Here is a 24,523-nt window from a genome sequence, read left to right as displayed (position 1 = left end):
GGTATTAATATATATGTACGTATATAAATATATTTATACTAATCTATCATATTCTCTATATTCAACACATATATATTGCCATACATCATAGTAAATGTGACGCCACATGTTACATAATTGAAAATATATTTGTTCATTTGTTAATCTGTTAATTTTTGCACCAGGTCACTTTAACAATCTGTTCGCACTAAGCTGCTTCTTGTTTTTATTTCAGTTTTTTGTATTTGTATTCATGCCCTTGTAAGGAGTGTAATAAGCCATTTTGGAGAGCTGTGGCTCAGTGGTAGACTCGGCTGTCTTTCAACAAGAATGTAAGCGATTCCATCCTCAGCTCCTGCAGTCACATGTCGAAGGGTCCTTTGGCAGGACACTGAACCCCATATTGTTCCCACTGCTGTGCCGTTAGTGTGTGAATGTGGTGTGACCTGCGATGTAAAAAGTGCTTTGAGAAGTCAGAGGACTAGAGAAGTAGTACAAGCGCAAGTCCATTTACCATTACAATCCAATTTCACCTCAGGGATTAATTACGTACCTTATCTTATCTACTTCATCAAGTACACGGAAAGATTGATCAACCATCTACAATACTGCTTTTCTAAAGTTTAATCACAAGGTGTAAATGTTTGTCAGTAATTCCTAGTAGTAGTAGTTAACAGCTCACTTTTTAAGATTGCTTAACACCAGTCACATCAGGCAGTCACTGGGAAGTTTGTGGTGCAACCCATTTTTGAATTAGTGATTGAGCTCACAATAAGTATTAACGTTTTTGGTGTGATTGTTCACTTGATTAAATGCAATTGGAATATCCATCGTCACTTGCTCCTATCTGTAACTTATTTTTTTAAAACCTCATCAATTTAATCTCTTTGATTGATCCAAGATTATCAAGATCTTGAATTCAAAACAATATAAACCCAATGAAAGTCCAACAACTGTAACATTGACGAACATCCTCACCCTATATCTGCTGCCCATGGCTGGCGTAAACATAAAAAAAATGGTAACAAATGGGCTCGATTTTACACGTGGTTCCCAGATAAATCAGACACACAACTGCAGACAAAAAATGAATTCAGTACATTTAATTGTTAATTGATTCATTGCACACCTGCTCAAGTGCAGAGTCATACTCAATGTAAAGCTTTAAAAAATACAATCTCAGTCATCTCTGACGTGAATCTGAGTGCTTTCTTGTTGAATCTTTTAAAAATAAAATACAGTATATGACATAAACCTTCTCTTTAGAGTCCTATTCTTTGATATATCTGTAAAGTAAACACTGAGCAACAGGGCAGCATTACTGGTCAACGTCAAAGATACTTTCATTCATAATTAGGTAGTGTAACTTTCCACATAATAAATGTGCATTTCCCTTTGTCTGTGTAAACACAATAGTGTATTTTTTTAAAATATGTGTAGAGTGCGGAATCATGTCCTACCCTTTAGAAGGCAGCCCTCACATTAAGTGTAGAATAAATGACCACTTTCTATTGGCACCTGAATAATCATGAACACTACTTCTTGAGCAGCAGCATTTTTTGTGCATGCTCTATATATCGTACAGACATGTTTCCCAATCTCCCTTTCAGAGATAGCTCAACAGGTTTACAATACTTAACATGTTTTCCTCAAATTAAAAAAACATATTTTGGATCATTGACTGTACACAATACCAAAAAACAATGTGCTTTTTCCCCCATATATTGTGTTCAACATGCCCTCCATTGGCTGTAGTTACAGTGTGCCCAGCTCCCCCTTTTTCTTTTTTAGTGAGGCAGGTGGTCGTCACAGGATGCTTCAAGGAGGCCTCTCTCCGTGAAACTTTCGGTGTCTGTACCTGCCGTTCTTTTCCTTTGCCAGGTTGATGCAGGCATTGTGCTTGTTGGTCTGCAAGTGGTTCCAGTACTTGATGAGTTCATTGGGGTGGAACTGATGGGATGTGATCAGGTGGCTGTACTTACAACTGGAGTAAGACACCCGCCAATGGTTGAAGAGGAACTCATTGGGAGGGGGCGCTGGGTCGATTCGCAGCTTGGCCAGGCAGATCCCCACATAAACGTCCTCAAGGTGCAGCCTGCGTATGCTGAGGGAGGCCTGGTAAATCAGCTCGGCCATGTCCCCTGAGAACACGTACCCGGTCCCAGAGCAGAAGATCGGGTAGCGCTCGCTTGGGTACAGCTCTGGCGGCATGTACCACTTGCTGTCCTTGTTTCGATTTGGTGCATAGCCCCTCATCAGGTAGCCTGTGAAGTACCTCTGCTTGGGAGGTAGCTCCGGCCTCAGCAGCTTTTGGATGAGATATTCTGTATTGACAAACATGTCGCTGTCAGTCTTCATTACATAGGTGGCGTGTGGGCAATAAGTGGCCACCCAGTTCATGCCCATCAGGGTTTTGATGGTCAGGTTATAGTAAGTGTCCTGGTAGTCCTGTTGGATGATATCATGGTGAACACGACTCTCTTCCTCGATGCTGCTCTGGAGGAATGTGTCCGAGCTCTTTGCTGTGCCAAGAAGGAAAAGGCGAACAAACCCCAGCCCCATCGCTATGCTCTCATTCCCCCATGTCTGACGGATGGCATTGCGAGCTTCAGCCTGGCCTGGCTCTGCAGCAATGAGTAGGATTAGGAAGGGTGTGCTGTCCCTGCACTTGTAGGGCTCGTTCAGGATGTAGCGGTAAGGCTGAGCACTGAGCCTCCCTCCAACACCCATCTCCTTCTGTAAACTGTTGTTAGTGCTCATTGAGTCCCCGAGCCCCATTACTCCCATCCTGGCTCCTCCTCCTCCTCCTCCTCCCCCTCCTCCCGCTGCCTCCCCCGCTGCCCCATCCGCCTGCTGAGAGCTGAGGTTGAGCAGAGGCTTTGGCGCTACATATCCCGTCTCTCTCCAAAGGCTCCTGAGGGAGCTGCTCTGGTTTGCTTCCCCCTTGGGGCTGCGGAAGCCCCTGATGGTGTAGGCCAGTGGGTTTTCCCTGGGCCCACTGCGTCCCGGCAGCCAGTCTTGATGGCTGAAAAACAAAAAGAGGGTGAAAAGCAAAGCCAGAGAGAGGAGTCCGGCCACATGTGTCCGAAAGAGCGAACGCTTGATGGTCCAGGTCATCTTGATGGGACAGCAGTGCCGCCGTCTCCACTGCATGGTGCAGATCGGGGTCGCAGGAGGCTGCTGCTGCTGCTGCTGCTCGAGAATGGGCGGCGGCGGCGGTCACATACAGTCACCTCAAACATGTGGTTGCCAACAGTCAGAGGGTTATCTGAGCTGGCAGATTGGTTGGAGTGAGCCTCCTGGCGGAGTCAGGGGAACGTTTGAGCCCCCCAGTGCAGCTTGTAGTAGGGTTAAAAGGGCCCCTGGTGGAGCAACGATGGCAATGTTACTCTGGCCATGGTGGCGTCTCCCCGGCTCTTCTTTGGCACTGCAGACAAACACAAGTTCATGCTCTTTGTCTTCTCTCCTTCAGGGTATGATAAGGGTCACCTCCTCTGTGTTTGCTCTCTATAATCTGAAAAGAGAAAGACAGAGAAAACAGTGTTGGAAGCAGTCTGAAAATCATCACCTTTTAACTGGCACTGAGCCACATGTCAATTGTCTGAGTTGCAGATTTTTTCTTTATTGTTCTTGTTGTGGGGACAACTGAGGTTATTTCTTAATCATTCTATTTGTGGTTTGTTTTGACACACTCTGTAATTAAGAATTAATTTCCTCCTGCCGCAAAAAGCCTCAATTAGAGCTTTCTGTAGAAGCTGTTGCCACTAAAATGGCAGTAAATGGTGCTTTTGGTAAGCTGACTTAACATTTTGAAAGGGGAAAGCTGAATAAATATGACAGCATTGTCGAAATCTTGATTGGACAGGGACATAGAACATAGCATGCTCTGGGGGGTGTGGCTCTCTGAGGGGAGCAAGTGGAAGAATAGTATAATTTTATTCAGAGCATGTTGGAGGGAGAAAGGAAGATTGCTGCTCTAGAAATTACCGAGCACATTTGAAAAGGAAAGGCACATCCAGATGTGTGCCTTGATGCTGAGCTACAACACAATGCACATTTTCAGGATAAATCAAACTCACTGTAAACATATCTCGCTGAAATGAGCCACAATGACAGGAAAATCTCATCTTGCAGTTGAGACCTAAAAATAGTGTAGAATAGAAAGGACTTTGTTCTTCATGGAAGCTATGAGCTGTCTGGTGCTTGACATGGTGAGGTGGTGGATGCCTCTTGCATGTCATTATTCAGCTTAATGCCTGGGGCACGAGTATGAATTGCAGGTTTGCCCAACGTGGTGCCGGCTAACGCTACTCTAAGCCGCTTGGGCGAGCGAGTGTCATCAGCCCCCCACTGTGCGTCGTGAGCCAGGGAGGAGATGCATCTGTCAAAATGAGTTTTCAGGGTCCAGCAGGCAGTGGTGCCGAAGCCTGAGCAAGCCTCGGGCGATAACAGCCTTAACCTGCCATTCACCTTCCACCGTCAGCTCATCAACGCTGCCTACTGTCCACCCGAGCTGCTCCGTCTTTTACCATAAACAGGAATACATACAAGGCAGCACGCACAAGACACACAGACACGGCTGACAAAATGTGACGCGAGTGGTTGCATCTGTTGCCCACGGGGAGATGTGCCCAGAGGGAGAACACAAAAGGAGATCAAGTATGCACGCGTTCATTCTCTAACTCGCACAATCGCATACAATCGGTTTGCACAAGCATGTATTTAATCATATGCATGCCACACACTGCTCACTCAGTATTTTTTCTTTTGTGTGTTCAGAGACCCACTAACATAACATCTCACATCTAACGCAGGGCTGACTTAATGATACACAAAACAAAAATGTTGCACACATAATCACGCTGGTGTATAGACTCAGAGAAAAGATGCACGTGCACTTCATGCATTATTATATACACAATAGAACATCATAATTGCTGTGGATATTAACACACACACACTCACACACCCAAACACACACATCAGCAGAGACTTTCAGGGTGTACTAGTGAATGTCAAGGTAGCAGCAGTGCGAGTCTTAAAACCACACGTCCTCCCTGACTGTGACTCTGCGCTGCCTTTTCATATAAGCCTACATGTTTGCCTGCTTTTCATTAAATTGCAGATACTGAACAACAGAGCATTATTCTATTTCGATGCTACGCGCATGTCGATTGAGGCATTCCGATTTTCTCAACCTCCAATTTTCATTTCCAGCTATGTTTGCTCATTCATCATGACAACTGGCAAGGAACACGATAACCTTTTCAAGGGAGTGTGCTTACCCAGCGCAAGCAATTACAGGAGAATGAGAGGGGCCAGGGCCGGCTTTGTTTTAAAGGTTAACATACTTTACATCGAAAGCATATCCAGCGCTTGAGAGATTTCTGCTGTCAACTAAATGAACACCTAGTCACGTGAGTTTCTGATGAAGTGTGCGCGCTCAGAAGGGCACATCAATACACACGAGGACAAACGTACCAGATTCCCACACACGCTCACATCCCACACACTCGCATGTGCGGTCCAGTGTGTGGCTTTGTTTTGCTTTGTTTGTCGCAAATGCCAATTTTCTCTAGGAATCAGACATGACTTTTTTTTTTTTTTTTTTTACTTCTTAGCAGTTCCATTAAGACGTGCCAACACCTCTCCTCATTTATTCATTTTCTTGCCTCCAATCAATGTCACTTCTATGCAAGCCAATTAGTTACACTAGCACTAATTAAAGCCCCAGCGATTCTGCAGCGGTCAATAATCTGAACGCAGGCTCGGGGAGCGACACAGTGACATACTAGACATACATAATAGCGGTGTCCCTGTCACAGCATAGTTTCCAGTCTTTGTGGGGAAAAAATAAATGAGGAAAGAAGTACAGAGAGGTATGACCATCGTTCTTCATGGTTTGCTTCCTTTGTTTCCATGCCTACAGTAAAGGGACCTTGCCCGCTTTTTACCTCCACATTGTGCGTAATGCCTGCGAAACAAGCTTTTATTTTGTCGATGAGTGTACGACCTTCATTCAGTAAAGCAGTCCACTTTGCGATGGTGACACATTTTCATCAAGGGGAAAAAAGAATGCAGCTCTCATTTGAAAGGCTCTTAAGAGTGGCTGTTCACTGAAGTTAGAGGTTAAAAACATGCTTTACTGAAACAGGCCTGACTGATTATGTGGCTGAGTGACGCTCCTGTTCCACCTAATAACACTGCCTACAGTGAAAAATCCATTTTTCAGCCGCCACGTCAACGAGTTACCTTCACTTTAAAGTGAGATAAAATAAACATTTCCTTCAAGATTTCTTGAAATGTTCTTTGATGGAGGAGAACTGAAAGAAGAGAACGCTACCTTCCAACCTACTAAAGAAATCATGGTCTGCTGTGGCTGAATTTCAACTATGGCTTTATGGTTTGCAGCTTACTTTAATTTCCATCACAGCTTCACTGGGCAAATTTGTATCAGTAAAAAAGATAGTTTTGTCTTTAAAGTGCAGAAAAAGGGAAAATACTCAACGTAATTTTCTCTGAAATGTTACTGTTGTTCCACTGTTACAGCCCTTCAGTAATTCAGCTATTTTTTACAAGACAGATAAAAATAAATCACACTCAAGGTTTTTCAGTGGGAAATATTGTTGTACGATTTCTGTTGGTGGATTATTAATCATTTAATCAGCTAATCATTTCTGCTGTAATAACGTCGAGGCAGTTCAATTCAACTCAAACAACTGAAGTGGTCCAATAAGTGAAATGGCCCAGAGCTAAGAAACTAAACTTTAAATACTAATACAAGAATTTCTATATTATGGTTGCCTTGTATTCTTCTGCACATTACAGGTTTTAAGGTTTATTTACCTGCTGAAGGTAAAAGTTATCATCAATTTCAAAGATAAGGATCAACTTTAACTAAATAAAATCGGAGACACTTTTGAAAACATGCACAATCTATGTTGTCGTGTAAACTGGCAATATACAGTTCCTCTAAAAACAAGCATATGGTAAAGGCGCATTACAGTTCCAGTTGAGGGCCATGCGCAGGCCATGAGGGCCTAGTTGGACTACAACAACAATGGCTCCCAGGTTCTGTTTGTGAAAATGTTGACTGACATGACTCCCAGTCGAAATTTAAAAAAAATTAAAAATCACACGCTTTGTAGTTTAAGGTCACTCAGAGCAGTAGCAACCCCACCTAATCGTCAAATGTTTGTGTGTTAGCTATTTTAGTATTTACACACCTCAACGCTCTGTAGGAGGAAGAGTATATGCACATGTTGTTTCATTACGAAGTCACACTGCCAACTACTGGCCGATGTTGTAAGTCGTTTTGCAGATCCATGTGCATGGCAGTTGATATCAAAATGTTGTCATCTGAACGCTGACTATTTGAAATTGAAAAACTATTACATTTTCAGTGAATCCTTTTTGTTTGAGAACGCAGCACCATGACTAACCACATCTGATACATACACATTCACTCTTAAATTAGAATCAGATAACTTTGTAGCATAATACTACTTGTAACTTAAACCCAATTATTTTTAAATCATTGCAATTTTGAATACAAGTCATGAAATCGCAAAAGGCTAATAGGTTAATCTGAATAGGACTTCAGTTCTACTCTACTGTTTTTATACCCAGGGACTTAGCTGACCGCTGAAGTGTCAATCAGACTCTTAAGTCATTTCAGAGAGATTTATAATTCCTGATTTTTAAAAGCATCAGTGTCTGTTGTACATCCAAGTGTTTCCTGAGAAATGTAAACTATTTGTGTTCCAGTATAAAGAAGCATTCGATCTGATGCATACCTTAAAGTTCACAGCGAAAGATGCCTTCTGTTTTGTTACTGTTTAACTTTAGACTCTGCCCTGGCACTCTACTTTTGTTAGATTCAAGTAGGAAGCAGAAAAAAAAAATGAAAGAAACCCAGACATAAGTCTCAAGAAACATATTGTGTTAAAGAGCACATTATCTTCTATGGCTCACTCTCTCTGGGACCGCTCTTCATATAGACGTCTTATAGCTTACGTTAGCAAGAAACTGAATCTGAATTCTGCCCATGCGGCTTGGCCTGCACAGCGGAGTTTGAAGAATTTCATATCTGCCTTTGTTCTCTCGAGGTCACGCTGGGCTTATCTTAAAAAGGATCTTCCAGGGAATTCAGTCCAAGGCTTTGTTCTGAGCAGTCACTTGAAAGTAAAGATGGTGGGTGAGTCCAGTGCTCTCCCCCTTTAGAGCGGCTACAGTCTCATCTTAATCCCTCCTTGTCCTGGTCACTTTCCTCTTCCTTGTACGGCTGATCTCTTCCTCAACAATCTATCATTTTCTGACTCTTGATTTTCCGTCTGATTGCAGTGGCGGGTTCACAAACACTGCCAAGAAAACAAGTGAAAGGAAGAGGAAGGGAGTTGGTGTTGTTGTTGTTGTCGCTCTCCCCATGACTTTCACTGTCAGTCTGATTCAGCCGAGTTATTTGACAAGCTCATGGTGACGATTTCTTTTTCTCAGCCAAATTTAAGTACGGGGCTTCTGAATGTTGAGCAGTCTAATAAATACAACTCCCATTGTTTAGGCGGGTGTAACTGAGTTTGAATTCAACAGAGGAAAGATGTTAAACATCATCTGTTAGCGTGAGAGAACTATTTCTACTATCAAACTATTCAACAACTTTTTGTTATGTTTGGGCCATTTTTGTCTCTATTTTATAAGACAGCTGAAGAGGGATTGGAAATGTCGGGAGGAGAGAGTGAGGAGGGAGGACATGCAGCAAAGGGGCGAGTTCGGATTCGAACCCACAGCCGCTGTGATGAGGATTATCGCCTTGGTACATGGGGCGCAAGACAATTCATCCAGTCCTACTTCTCTATATCTAACTTTTCAACTACTTTGCCTTAAGCTAAAAATCTGTTTTTTTTTTTAAGCTAGCTTCTCTACCATTTTAACTGCTGTGTCCCAAATCACTCACTCACTCCCTACTCCCTACTCACTTACCTGCTGAGTTTAATGCAGTGGACTATATAGTGCACTCACTCAGCAAAATGAACAAACATTTCCGACACTACTCGTTCACTCGCCGGCCGCTGACAGTGACGTCATTTTTGTCACTCAACTAAAAGGTGCAGCTTCACAACGGCAGAGGATCAATAATAACGGTAAATAACCGCATGAATTTCAGTGATATTATTCTGAATTCATGTACGTTATGATAAATCTTATTTTTTTATACTATATTCTTTTGGTTTTATATTCCTTTTCTTATTATATCTTTGGCAGTTCGGCTACTTTTCATTATTTTCCAACTTTACCGAGGCCTGTTTCAAATCTTGACCAAGCTAATTTGATGAGCTATTTATTTCTTTTAGTATCAATTATACCAACATTTGAAGTAATTACTCACTTATGTGCTCTCTCGCTGCTGTCCAAATTGCAATCATAGTAAGTGGAGATGAAGTGTTAAAGCTGAATACATGCAAACCCATTTTTAATCACATTTTGATTTAGCTTCCATGTAGCCTCTGACACCCGCAGAAGTACCAAAGGAGGCTGGATGGATGAATTATAATGTAATAAATAAATTGTTACTCAATAGGGATTTGCCACAGTGTGCTTTTTAGTTGTATATATTTTAATTAATTATATCACTCACTGCTTGTAGCTTTGTTTAGTCATGTATAATAGTATCATTAAACAATGTTTTGAATCATCCAACACTGAACTTTAGGGCACAAACCAAATACAATGTGAGCTCATTTAATGTGTGGTACTTCATGCATTTCATTCAAATTTGAAACATTCAACAGAGACATGTCTGAAAAAAAAACATTGGCCTCTGTCTCTTTGAATAATTCACTGACATTTGCGTATTCAGTTTTCACAAGAGGAAAGCTTCTAGTCCAAGTAAAAACTGTATGAAAGTGTTTTAGGGTATTTGAGTGACCTGGTGTATCTCTGACTCAACTAGGATAGGACCGCTGGGAGAGGGAGGGTTTGCGGTCTGGCTAAGTCTTGCAGAGCCGATGAGTGACACGGCCAGCAGCTGTGTTCCTTTTTTTTCTTTTTTCTTCCTCTCAACCCTTCATCACTAAAGGATGGTCAAATCTGGGCCATCTCATCCTTAAAGGGTCAGTACACTCAATATACAAATACAAGAAACACATTTTCTCACTCAGCTCTAGAGCTGTCTTCAGTACCTCACCTTGCAGAGAGGTTCCTGAGACCCCTCTCTCTTCACCTTCATACAACACAGACAGGTTTACTTTTAACAGAAACGACTCCCCCATGAAACTGCTCCTATTACATCTACGATATCATCAGAATAACAAACATTTTGCTGATAAATCCTTAAAAACTTCAAGTCCATCAATCCTATTGTTGTTCGACAGAATTATCTGCAACTGATTTGATATCGGTCAAGGTCACTTTTCATGAAAAATTTAGCTTCTAGATGAAGGAGGAGCGAGGATTTAATGCATTCAATGCGTGAAAAGTGACAATAAATGGACTAACGCCTGGCTTTTGATAAAAAAAGATCAGTTGGAACGACACTAATACTGCTTATTCGTAGTTCTCTAACCTTTTGTAGACCAGAAAATATGTTTACTTTTGAAAAAACTGACTGAATATTACCATTAACACTTCCTTACACTTTAACATGTCACTTTCCCGTGTATGGGAAATGCGTTGGAGGCAGGAATCCCAGAAAAAAAAAAACAGAGAAAAACTTGGCCAAAATAAGTGAGAAAATGTTGTCTTGTACTTTGTGTGAACCGACCGTTTAACACAGAAGTGAGAGCCAAATAACGGAGACATTTAGTGTCATTTGTCCTTATAAGAAGGCTGTGACAAAGAACCGAGCAGCCTCTTAAAAACTCAAAATACAAGAGACCACCGGGAAATAAAGCTTTGGCAGCTCGGCGCCTCTCCAGCTGTTGTAAATATTATATGACAGTTATTTCCTTCCACTCTGCGAGAGTGATATCAAACCGTTCTCACTGTGCTGCTGACAACTTTTACAGCTGAATTTAAAACTGGAATTATTTCCTTTTAGTCCGTTTATAAAGCCCGGCCGTAGACCTCTTCTCTTCCACTCTTATGCGGGGGTATCGCTTTGACACCACAGCAATAAATTATGAGGTGGTTTGAAAATTAGACCCTATTAAATTTTCAGAGTCCAGTGGGCAAAGTGAATACCCAGATGGTGAGCTTAGCTGCTGTTTTTTTTTTTGTTTGTTTTAAATGTCCATCTCAGCAGTTAGCACATATCCCTAAGCATGCGGGAACTTCAGTGCCAAATAGTTCAAGCAGCTGGACGTGATGAAGTGGATAAAAAGCGCTGTTAATTGAACTGGATCAATGGGAACTCCCTGGCCTGGCTTCTTGGCAGGTCTAAGGAGGTGTTTCCTAAACCTGAAGAAATGAATACAGTTTAGATAGCTGGCCCCCCTTTTTTTTCCTTTTTTTCCCCGAGGACAGTAATTGTAGCTTCAGGAACCGCTGACATGAGAAGAAAATTGACTTTACCCTGGGCAGGGAGGAATTCAAGTAACATTCATCCCTGAAGGGAATAAAGTGAAAGAAAAATCAAAAAGTATTTCATTTTCAAGTGGTAGCATACACCTGCCTGGAACACCTGCCTGAGTGGCCCTGGGGTGTCACTGCAACATTTAAAGAAGCCACTGGGGGTCCCAAAAAGTGCCTGATGGAGGAGGAGATGCAGGGTGTAGGGAGGAAGAGGAATGGGATTGATTGATGTATTGATTGATGGATGGATGGGTACTAGTCAAGGCGGCGGAGAAGGGCGGCTGTCTGGATGTAATGGAGGGGAGAGGAGGGCGGGGAAGGCTAAATGAATAATGAGGATGTGGAGGACTGATGAGACGTGCGGCGCTGCGTACCTCCTCCTCCTCATGCTGCTGCTCCTGCTGCTGCTGCGGCTGCTGACAGGGCTGCGGTCGGCTGACGGAATGTGAGGACCCCGGTGCCTTCACCCGCCATCACCGCCTCCTTGGATTGGAGACAATCTGTGCTTTAATGCCTCCTCCTCCTCCTCCTCCCGCTCCCCCTCCTCTAATCACACTGACACCTTGGATGTGTTACGTCCCTGCTCGTCCTCATCCCCACAGGCTCAACAAACCTGCAGGTTTTTTTTGTGGTTCTCCTCCTCCTCCTGCAGCGTCTCCTCCTTGTGTCCGTCACTACTTGTTTAACATTTTCCCTTCACCTCCCTTATTTTCTGATCTAGTCCTGGTGTTTCTCCCTTTCCAGATGTGTTATCTCGTGCAAAAAAAAAAAAAAAAAAAAATGCAGGGAAGAAGAACACCAAAGCATCCACACTCCCGTTTATCCGCTGGAAGGAGGAGAGAGCAGCGGAGGGGAAAGCAGCAGGAGTGCGGCTGCTCCTTTTCCGATGCTCCGCTGGGTGATGTGCAGTATCAGCGCAAAAACAAAAGAGAGAGACAAACAACAGAATAATAATAAAAATATATCCTTTCCCACCTTTGAGTCAAATCACTGCCAAAACATGCTCCCCGAGTCCTGAAGGCAAAACAAAACAAACAACTAGTCGTCTCTCTTCCACCTCCACGCTGCCGCTTGTCTGTCCCTCTCGTTCTTTGTTTTTCTTCGCCTCCGCTCCTCACGTCTTGGACCGAGCCCTCTTTGGATCTCTCAGCCGGGCAAGGCAGCTGCTGGCCCGGGCAGGCTGGCTGTCAGACAACGCTACACTGACGGAACTCTACCACGTCACTGCATTATTAGCGGAGCATCTCACGTGACCAAGTTAGACGCTCGTGTTGCGTTCATTGGGTGTGGGTAAAAAAAAAAAAAATCCCCTTCGTCAACTCACACATTCACACACACACACACACACACACTCACACATTGACAGAAACACGCCCCAACAGAAAATGTGTTGCCACACCTACTGCTATAATTAAAGCAGGCTAAAGGAACAGCCCGCACATTGTTGTCAGGCTATATTAATTAATTTAAATTGAATTACTCAACAGTTAATGTACTGTCCTGAACGCATCTGGAGGAGGCATTGAAAAATGAATAGATAATCTAATCTTGTTGCACAAATGAATGTTCCTAACCTGACATGCATCCAAACATTTTATGTACTCTGTTTCCTAATTTGCGGTTGTTTTCTGGAGATACTGATTTACTCATATTGAATCCCAGAGTTGCAAAAGTCAAAATACAAACATCGATGCAGGATTAAATTGCCTTATTAGTGTGTGCAAAGGCAGAATGGCATGTCACAGTGTGGCTGAAAACGGGGCATGAACACAGACTATTGTTTTGTTTTTTCAGATTGAAGGGAGACGAAAAAGTCCAAAAGTAAGTGTCCATTGTTGATGGAGCTACGCTGCTCCTCAACCAGATAAACATACTTTGGAGGACATTCAGTGTGCTGACGTTTTTTTGTCCCTCTTTAGTCTCTTGCAGTCGTGCACCTGAAATATTGTTGATGGTTGAGTGCGCTCCTTTTTTGCTGTTTTTGCTTTTTTTAGATTTCCAGAAAATGATTCTTTTATCACAAGAGTACACACTTTGATATCCCAGGATAATAACTCATTATCACGGAAAACCAGGGTTGTTATCATATCAAAGTAATGACATAAATGTCAGTAAAATATGTCCATATTCTGTATATTATCTGTAATCTAGTATAGCATGCTCACTGCACCTTAATCTGTATATTATAATCTGAAGAATATACTTATATTTATAGCATTTATTTATATTTATAGCATCCCATTAATCCAGCCATATATACCCAATAATTCACTTTTTTTTTAGTCTACATCTGTAAATTTTGTGATTACTGTACATAGCACAGATTCTTGCACTTTCTGCTTATTTGCACTTCTGGTGAGATGCCAAACCTCATTTCGTTACTCTATACTTGTACATGTGTAATGACAATAAAGTTGAATCTCATCTCATCTCATCTCATAAATAAGTCCAGCTCTCGAGTAAACTCCCGGTAATGTCTCGTTAATGCAAAAAACAATGAGACAATAAAATGTATGCAAGCATGTTCTGCAAATAAAAAGAGCTGCAATGAGGGAAACGTGCATTCAGACCAAATACAATGCAGCTTAAAACAGACAAACAAAGGTGAAGAAAGTGCTGCAGAAACACTTATAATGTCGTTAGAAGTACTTATAATGTCATCACAGTGGAAGTGCTCCAAGCTGGTTGGCTGCCTGGTGCAGCATATTTTCCCCTTATCAGCCAACGAAGCATTGAGAACCAAATAATGAAGTATTTATAACCAGAGATGCTTTACAGGACTGAACTGGTGTTTTTTTAATGTAAGATTTTATGTGATGTGGCAGCATGTCCACATTCCCACATGCTTATCGTTTTTGCTATTGAGTGAAAAGGTTACAGTTGAACGGTTTGAAAAAATCAGCTGAAAGTCATGAAAAAACTGAATCGCAAGAAGTCTGAGTACTGTGAATCGGAAAAACAAGCAGGAATATCTTTCTTCCCACGTTTCCAATATCCCCTTGAATGCAGCATCAATCCCTACTTCCCCTCCTCTCCCCCTCCTCCCCAAGCCCGCCACCCTGCTTCCCCTCTGTGAGCGGAAAAAAAAAGGGATTTAACTCGCTAAGAGCATGGTGGCCAGTGGTTGTCTGCTAACAGCTGGATTTGCCACCATTGTGCTCTTTGTTTAACACTGTCTGCACTGCGTGTCTCTGGACAGCACCATTTTCAAAAAACCCACCTTTCTTTTTTTTTTTTTTTTTTTTTTTGCCCCGATTGTTACATTAGTAATGCCTCATTATGCACACACAATTACCTTCTATATTTAGCATGCTTTCCTCATCTAGCCTGACAAGAAAGAAAAAACAACAACACATGCTGGAGGTCGCTGACAGCAGCAAGTCTCTCCCTCCACAGCAGCTCCATGATGAAACTCTGCCTGCCTCATTAATGACTTAAACACAATGCAAACCCTTCATCAGCCTTCAGTCATATTTACACTCATGCACCTCCAGAGACCAGCGTGTTTCTTGATAAGCGATAAAAGCAGCCTCTCTCTCTCTCTCTCTCTCTCTCTCTCTCTCTCTCTCTGTAGAATTGGAGCAGATGGAATTATGGCTCATGCAAAAAAGCTGCTCTCCACTTCAGGGACAATAAGCCGGTGGGAGAGCGGCCTCTTGCAGCATTGTAAATATTGTAAGCTAGCACCGCAGCATAGCAGCACAGGTGACTGAATAATTAATAGGGGCTGTGTCTTTGACAGATATACTTTGGAGGCCATTAGCTCTGCTACCTGGCCGGTGAGAGCATATTTGTCAAAAGAAAGTAATGCCGGGGAGGTGATTGATTTCCCGTGGCTGCCAGGTTAGAGGGAGCACGCCTCTGTACATTAATATCATGTGGCATCTATTAGATAGGTGACTTCCTCAACTCGTCGAGCCCGGCTGCCTCAGCAAAAGACCGGCGTATCAAAATTTAAATTGTCATCATTAATTGCTGGTGCTCGGGGAGTATCTTGGAACACCACGTCTGGTTCTCCTGCTGTAAAGCAGAGAAGCCCTGAACACACACACACACACACACACAGATGGGTTCATGTACAGTATACAGTGAATAAATGCACACAAAGCTACAGTTAAATAGCTCATTCCTTAATACTATATGAGTAATAAATATTACTATTGCTTTAATTTATGATCAAATATACACAAACATTCAAGTAAAACAAATTAGGGAGAAAGAAGTAGGTGAAACATAGGATGAGTTTGTTGCCATGGTAATCTTTAGGTAAAATCCGGTCAAAGCCAAAAGTGAAGATATCAAGTGTGATATGAAAACACGGTAACCAGAGCTGCTCTTTAAAAAATAAAAAAGGAACTACTGCCTACCAATTCATGAGTGTAATATATTCTATTTGTTGTTGTGATCTGTATTCTTTGACTTTATTTTGAATGCTTGGGCCGTGTATTTATTTATAAAGCTTAAAAGAAAGAAGTGGTAGGACTGGATACGTTTTTTCACCTCATCCTTTACACTAGTTTTGAACACGCACATGTTCAAAAAAGAAAAATGGAGACATTACAGAGAGTATGCTCTCATTGTTGTTTGATTTGTTTGTATATTTAAAAATGTTCTAAATAAATATATGAATGAGATAAACACAACTCAATCTTTGTTTATCGACTACAGAAACCCAAATCTACATTAACCCCATAACAATGTAATTCAGAGCCTTGTGTTCATAATAAAAATCAGCTTTTGTTCCAGTTTCCATTCATTTTCATTCAAGTTTTTCAAAGCGGTTATGATATTGGGTTTGAATTTGATACAATATAAAATATATAAATCTGGCAGCTATTTTGGCAGCTTACTCCCAGCGAGTACATTTACATGATGTTAAAAAAAAAAGTCAATTTAATGTGGAAGTACGACTCAAACTGGACTTTTAAAACATGTAAACATGTCAGTCTGACTGACTGAAATGTACAAAGTCAAATTTCTCAAAGTGTGACTAAACATCGTGATAATGTGGTTTCACTGTAACATGTCCCGTGCTTACGTTGTCTATAGATTTTTGTTTTTTCTCCATGAATTTTCAGTAAAAAATAATTCCAAGAACGATTTCTAATTCTTCGGCCGTCATGTTTCTCTTTAAGTACCGTTCGACCCTGTGACATTTTGGAAGATTTCCAGCCATAGAGTCAGGATTGTGGTTGTTGGTGACTGGAATCTGTTGGTGTGTGGTGTGCTGTTTTGGTCATGTCGTTGCTCTCCACACACTATAGGAACTGTTAAATCTATAATCAGTTATCATGTGTGGGGTCTCTGACACGTTTAACATCTCTTTAGATTTAAATCAACTTTGAGTGTGAGCTCATTGAATGGTGAGCTATTTGTAATCCATAACATAGTTAGCATTTAGCATATATTAGCTGTTAGCCCATTAGCTGTTAGCTAAGGTCCCGCTATTTGTTCTCTAGCTATAATTACAAATGTTGGCTCTGTGAAATTAGCTAGTCTGATATTATAATGTATATCCGTCCTGTGAATTTCCACAAACAACCTCTGCAAAAATGGACAATCAACATCGTCAGCTCCTGGAGGTGTGTAAAAGTTGGCAAGATAATTTTTTGAACAATTAAAAATCTAACCTTGCTATTCTTGTAGTGTGTCCCCCGCTTCAGACAACAAAGTGGCCCCGTGTACAACTAACGTTTTTTTAACTTGATACTTATGATTCTTACTAACCAGCTTCTTTTTTCAATTGTTTTCAATGAATAGAGAGCGTTCGCGGAAGAAAACGTCAACCTGGAGAAAAAGCGAAGCGCCAAGCATCTTTTCTTCCTAGCGCTCCGTCTTTTTTGGGCGCTGAAGTTGAAAATCTTTCAACCTTTCAGAAAGGCGCTGTTGACGTCACCGGCGCTCTTTTCCAAATGTATGATATTCCCTGTAATTTTGCCGCCTACGGATCGTGTCTTGTACCCACATCCTCTTTGCTCCGTATCTGATCGGGGAATAAACAATCTAAAATATAAAACATTCAGTAAAAAGTAACGGAGCGGTGTCGGTCATACAGCGACCGTTGTCATAGAGACAGGACAGACTTGCGGCCCTTTTCTTTTCAGCGCACAGATTCTTTATGCAAACACTCCCGGGCCCAAAGCTAGCCTGGGTGGACATGGGGTCTAACTGATTAGGTCTAGACAATGTAAATGATCATCATGTGCTGTTGTTGTGTGGTACCTAGGCAGGTGTCGATCAAAACTTGGACGTCCACCACGTCTTGAGAGCTGAGCTTAACGGGCAAGTGAGCTGGCCTTCCTTTAGGTTTTCTCATAGTTTTGAAGGGTTTCTGTTTTCCCTCTCAGAGGTTTGTGGATGCTTAATGAGACTCTCAACTCTCAAATTTCCAAAGTCTTTAATTTCTATAGTGAGTTCTCTGCCTCTCATATTTTGAACCCGTACTGCAGCTCCTGTAATGCGATCTCCTTTTATCACACAGGCTTTAAACACTTCAAGTGAAAAGTCAGCAAAAGCACGTTTGTGCTTTGGCAGGAAGTGAGCTTCTGTTCACAATATTATGACTGCTGCGGGAAAATAAAGACAGAGAAGACATTTCTTTATTGTGTTTTTATGTTTTCTTTCAAACACTCGTCAGAAAGAGAAACAGGAAGAACGCCGAGCTCTGCTTCTTTTCTGTGCAAAGAGATAAGTTCAAACACCAGTGGTCCAACATTAGCATTGCAGCCGGAAAACCCATCGCACATTTGAATAATTTCTAATTTCTATGCTTTCAGTCATGGTCAATTCACCATATTGGTGAGTTCTGAAAAGAAATGCTAACTGACAGGGCAAATAATGCAGTTCTATCTACCTATCCACGCTGCAAGTTCACCCATTCGATAAGTCAATAGCTTTTTTTTTGTTGTTTTTTTTGGGTCTACTTCTTCCTCAGCACATTTTCCTCAGGTTGTGCCGCACTTCACTTTCTCTTTTCCTCTCTGACGTCGCAGGAGGAAGAAAAAGCTTTGTTATCGCAACGCTTCGGCTTTTAAGAAATGCAGTCTCAGATGAAACGCGAGCTGTTATTGCTTCTCTTAAAGAGTGCAGTCGCAATATCCTGTGGCGGCGCCTCAAGTGCGGGCAGGGACGTCTCTGTGAATATCTTTGCCTTCACTCACACTCATGCCTGTGTTCAATGTGCTAAAAGAAATCAGGGCTTACCGCTTTTATAGAATCGGACATCCTATGAAGCAATTAGTGTTTTTTCAGTGGCATAAATTAGCACGTTAAAATGTGAGCGTGTCTTTGAAAGGATAACAGGATGCATTAAATACTCTGCTGCAACAAATCAATTTAGATGGTTACGACTCGCTTTGCACCTGCAGCCAACACGTTTAAAATATGAGTGTGCATGTTTCCATTGGACAAACTCAAAACTAAATAATATGTATAAACTGTAATGCCAGATGTCATGAGAGACGCATTTGACCACATTAAGCAAAAAGAAAAAGATAATGTAAGGTGTGTCAAATCCTTAATGCATTTCCATGAGCAGATCCAATCAGAAAATTCATGCAAATCAAAGAGTTGGCAGGCAGTTTGGATAGTAAGCATGCCTGTCAGGACGGATCGTCTGGATTCAGCAGATGGGCAAAAGCGATGCCGTGTTTACTGTCAATATATAGAGACGGGGAAAAATGAGAGATAGCACACAAGCATGCATTTCCTCACAAGAGATTTCAGTCTCGTGTACAGGCAACACATTTTAATTCCATTTTTAATCCGTCTCAAATGTATCCGGACACATGTGGTCGCATGATACTCGAACAAACGCGGAGTCTTTGTGATGGTCACTGGCAGATGAAGACGTGGTCAGACGGGCGCACCTCCAGCCACAACCTACACATGAGCAATGTAAATAAGAAGAGCCTGAGGTGACTCAACAGTCAGAAGGGATACTGCATGATAAGAGAATATTATGACGGGGTCTCTTAAAAAAAAAACCCAAAAAAAGAACACATCATGAACTTGTTTCGGTTATCCACTTTGAGAAATTGCAAACTAATAATTCAAAATGTAAACATAATGTAAATAATCTCATTTTCTGCAACATTTGGACTCAACTTGACAACATTTGTATCTTATATATATATATATATATATATATATATATATGGATCTCTTTCATTGCATTGTTGTCACTTCCATTGTGAACAGCTTGGAATTAGCAATACCATGTGGATGATGAATAATGATATGTATGCTTTTGTGTCCTTGGCACAGGGTTCAGAATAAATTCTCCTTTATTTGTATGAGTTGCATAACTCCTCTCAGGTTGGAAGTGTGTGTGTGTGTGTTTCTGTGGGGTGGGGTGGGGTGGTGTAGGGGTAAGAAGGTGTTTTTATGGATGGCTTGTGGTTATGGCTTTTCATTTTTGTTTGGATTATATTGCCATTAAAATATGTAAATAAAAATAAAGTTCAAGATGCACAAACAAGTGACAAATTATACAAAGACTGTTTGTCATAATGAGTGAAACTGTCTTAAAATCTTAATATATGAGTAAAAAGGCAGGGTGAAAGAAAATAAAGAAAACATCTGGTTGTGGGTCAAGTATTCAAACAAGGAACACACTTGAAAAAATCACACGACACGACTTTGTGTAAGTTAGTGAGGTAAGGTAAATAATATCTGCCAAGGCTTGGGTTAGATTGGATTTATGTGACATCATTCAAACCAGTGGCGTACAGAGAAATCCAAACAAGGCACAACCATTGCTCGGGATTCAAGTGGTGGTCAATCCCTGGCAAAAAATGCAGAGGTATAGTCCTTCTACCAGTTAGAATCACCTTAACTGTTTATTATTGGTCCTGCAGCTACGCGAGACCGTCTCAGCTGCGTCTTCAGTTCATTTGCACTGACTTTAAATGTTGGGTTGGAGTGTTGTGTTAGCCTGTTATCTAATGTATGCCATGTAGATATTCCTGATTGGACACAGCACATTTTGAATGAAAAAAAAAAAACAACTTTTATTTGCACATGAACTGGAGCCCCTGGGGTCCTTTAAGGTCCAGGTCCGGTCAGTGAACCATATTAATGACCCTCTTTAGCTGTATTTCTGACCTCCAGCACCAGACTGATAAGAGATCAATCAACGGGGTTTCGTGGTGGGGTCATTTTCTGTTCTCTGTGCAATTCTGTTTAAATGTTTGTATTTCCAAATAGTGTGAAGCTGACCGAGCAGGGCTGCTTTGGAGAGATAGCTGATCTGCAGGGACAATAGAGATGGACGCACCTAGGATGATGCCCTGTGTACCTGATTATACCTGATAGTATAAGCGCTGCTGAGAGTGGACATGACTCAAAACGCTGCTCTGTTCTTTCGAGTTTTAATCGGCCATATTTTCTTTAAATATCTCATAGTACTTGTCTGTGTGGGAAAACTGTGAAAGTGGCAGAATTGGATTTCAAACTGGTTAAAAAGAAGACAGAAACGTGAAGAACTTCTTAATTGGGCAGGATTAATTGGAAGGACAGTCCTCTAAAATTGTATTTACTTATTTATATGTTGGTTTTTATGCTGTAATTTGGCCAAACTGACCTTTAAAGACCTCCCTGTTTTCTGCAGAAATACTTCATGTTGAACCTGTTCTCAAAGATTCTACACTTTTTAGAGATGAATAACATGTTAAAAACTTGACACAGAGTTTTTTTATTATCCTAGTTACCCCTTGTCATTTAGTGCAACAGCAACATATCGAGGCTCTGCCATCATTACCCCTTCAGACATTCATATTGATTACAGCGTTATATAGGTGTCCCAGTCTGTGAATTCACAAAGTGCGAGAAAGCATGACATAGGGCGCACGCCACACACCCACACAGTCAGACACACACAGCATTGTTCTCCCTGATTGGCTCCTCAAATTCCGTCTCGCCGAAGCCAATCTTGTCCCTGTAATGCCTCTGTTACTATACCTCCAAATGTGGTAGTAACAGTCATATTGAAAGTAAAACGTCACAGGGAGTAAATCTCATGCCTTGAAATGGCGGTCTGAATAGGGAATAAAACACCACGGTGTAAAAATCAGCAATCACAAGTCGTGCATTTAAAAAGACAATTAGAGAACAGTTAAAGTAGTCCCTGATTAAATCTTTATTTTCCATCTAATGGTTACTGAGCTTTTTTTTTTTTGTTGTTGTTTATACTGAGTCAAAAAGGTTTCTCCCGCACCCGTGACAACATCACCCCCGTCCTTCATAACCCCCACTGGCTCCCCCTCCTCCATCGTATCCACTTCAAACTCCTCCTCATCATCGACCTATAAAGCGCTACACAACCAGGCTCCCCCCCCCCCCCGTCTGAAATCCTCCACCTGCACTCTCAGGTCTGCTGACGCCCACCTCCATTCACCCCCCAAAACCAATCATCAGTCCTGGGGGGGACAGGGCCTTCTCCATTGCCGCTACCACCCTATGGAACGCACTCCCAGAAAACATCAGAGACCCCCCTCTTACTCTGCACCTTCAAGAAATCCCTAAACCTCTTCAGCATTGCATATAAACTCTGTTCTCATCATCCTTCTTTTACATTATTTATTCTTTGTTTTGTTTTGTTGTTATTCTTTGTTAAGTTAGAAAAGTGCTATAAAAGTCTAATTATGAATATTAATAATACATCTAAAGCAACATGTGGTATTTTGTAAAGTCTTCACCTGAAACATGATGAGTCAGGTAAAAGGCAGCAAGAACATTTCAATAGAGTGTAAGCCGGCCGTGGTCACTGTAGGTTGTGTCATAACACACCCTCATTCCTACTCCCACACTCCTACACTCCCTGCATAGGGAGTTACCAGCTCTGGATCAGTGCACTCATTTAGCTCAATAAAAAAACAAAGAACATTGCTGACACTACTTGCTCTCTCGCACGCAGCCAACACTGACATCATTGCTGTCTCACAATAACGTCCAGCTTATCGCCTGCTGACGATAGACTTCTGTTCAATTTCAGTGATCACCGATTGTACTGAGATACATATGACATATTTTCTCACCAAAAAACTGATTTATTGCTTACAGACTCTTACAGTTTTGTGCCTGTTATCATCAATAAATAAAAAAAACTTGGCTCCATTAAACATTCTTTACTCTAAAATCTGTTTTTAGAGTCCGGTGTTCACGCTGGTCGCCCTCCTCCATTGTTGCCGTCTGTCATTGGTCAGTTACGTGCAAGCTGATTGGTTTGTTTGATGCTGATATTAAAAAGAACTAAATACAAAGGAGGGCCTGACAGACACTTCTCAGATGCACTTTTATTAACAGGAAGAGTTTGATTTAATATTGTTAGTGACATGCAGTGATCAAAACGTGTTACTGTAAACAAACTTTGTTCTGAAATAAAGTTGCCTGTAGTGTTGTAGTACCGGTCTCGTCTCGGAATCTAAAGCGTCTTTACTCGGTCTTGTCTCGGACGGAAAATGGCTTTTAAATCAAAACCAGTCAAGACCTCCACTGAGAGGCTGTTTTTCTATGTCATTGCTTTGATTAGAAGGAAAACGTCTCTTTTTAAAAGAACAATTAACTTCAATGCATATGTAGTTGGATTTTAATCCCCCGTTTCGGGCTGCAACCTTCCCGATGTTACAGCCTAATTGAGTGACACGCCCACTGCACACAAGGTGATGATTTGTCATTAATATTTATGGTCTTAGTCTTGGTCCTGACTCATTCTCGATCCGTAAATGTCTCGTTCTTGGAGCACTCTGGTCTCTGGTATCTAGTGGTCTCGTTTAGTGTGGTCTTAACTACAACACTAGCGTAATGTAGCTTTAAGTAAAGTCCCTTAAAGAAGTCCTACACTGAGATACTTTACTTCAAAAGGGTTCAAAAGCGTTATGAATGGAATCTTTCTGGACTGTGGGTCTGACTGACGCCAAAGCTTTTTTCTGAAACCAAGATCCAGTCTCTGTCAGCCTCACAGTTGGTGGAGCTTTCATCTGCTTGGACTTGAAGATCTGACTTGAAAGACGGATGGATTTAATTTTGCAAATTGCAGAGGAAGAGCCAAGGCAACTTTGTGTTGTTGACTTCATGTGTGTTTCACGTACGAGATCAAAGCAGGAATCTTGTGGTTTTAATTTTAAGTATTTCACTGAGAGGAAACTTTCTGTTCGATGTGTTTGTTTTCTTCTTCCAGATATAGTGTAGGGTACTTTCTCTGGGAGTCTTGCAGAAGGATTTGCAGACTTTGCTTGTTTCATCGTCTTAGCACGAGGCCACCAAAGCATTTTTGATTGATTTAAGTTATGGTAAATAGTAAAAGTGCTTTTCTGACTACTCAAAGTGCTTTTACACCGCAGGTCACACTTACCCATTCACACCCTGATGGCAGTGGTTGCTCTGTAAAGTAACCATCATAAGTAACTAATCCGATTCATACACTATTAGGACTTTCACACTTATTTGAAAAAATCCTGATATGTCAAGGAGGAGCTGTATATGTGAATGCAAACGGCTGGATTTTTCCGTTAGACTCAATTGTTGACTGGAATATTTCTCAGTGATTTAATACGAGAGGATCACCTTGACGCTGTGTTTCCTACTCCCAGATTGTTGCTGTTTTTGTTTAAAATTCAACAAGACTGGGAGTTGGTAAGAGTAAATGTTAAATGGACTTGATCTTGTACAGTTCTTTTCCAGTCTTCTGACTACTCAAATCGTTTTTTTACACCGCAGGTAACACCTACACATTCACACACTGATGGTAGAGGCTGCAGGAGCTGGGGATTGAACCCTCGACCCTCTGGTTGACAGATGACGAGTCTACCAACCGTGGTAATGCAATCCTGACTCTCCATAGCGTCCGTTTTTTTATTTAATTATTTGACAGAAAACATGTGAAAACTCAGAATCAAATCTGCCTTAAACCTTCAAGTTTGACACCCCTACATTTTCAAACTTCTACCGATGATGTAAAATATCCTTTTGCTTGCAGGTTTACTGGAGAAAGAGAACGCCTGATTTGTTTAGCTCTATAAATGTTTACCATCCATTG

General features: G+C 41.4%; 1 protein-coding gene across 3 annotated transcripts; it reads right to left on the bottom strand.

Annotated features, from left to right (window-relative positions):
* Positions 1-1,067: 1,067 nt before the first annotated feature.
* b3galt2 (UDP-Gal:betaGlcNAc beta 1,3-galactosyltransferase, polypeptide 2) lies at positions 1,068-12,756 on the bottom strand. 3 transcript variants are annotated; one of them, XM_061034312.1, is made up of 2 exons: positions 11,862-12,756; positions 1,068-3,493 (listed from the first exon to the last, which is right to left on the bottom strand). In XM_061034312.1, exon 2 carries the CDS (start codon positions 3,130-3,132, stop codon positions 1,798-1,800), a length of 1,335 nt encoding a protein of 444 aa, XP_060890295.1. In that variant the 5' UTR covers positions 3,133-3,493; positions 11,862-12,756; the 3' UTR covers positions 1,068-1,797. The 3 variants fall into 3 exon arrangements, with proteins under 3 accessions (XP_060890295.1, XP_060890296.1, XP_060890297.1); XM_061034313.1 differs by having other exon boundaries at positions 1,068-3,484; XM_061034314.1 differs by having other exon boundaries at positions 12,463-12,756.
* Between the last annotated feature and the right edge of the window lie 11,767 nt (positions 12,757-24,523).

The sequence above is a fragment of the Labrus mixtus genome, chromosome 3 (genome assembly GCF_963584025.1).
Source record: "Labrus mixtus chromosome 3, fLabMix1.1, whole genome shotgun sequence".
Lineage (NCBI taxonomy): Eukaryota > Metazoa > Chordata > Actinopteri > Labriformes > Labridae > Labrus > Labrus mixtus.
The sequence above is the reverse complement of the archived record's forward strand: the minus strand, read 5'-3'. Positions and strand labels throughout refer to the sequence as shown.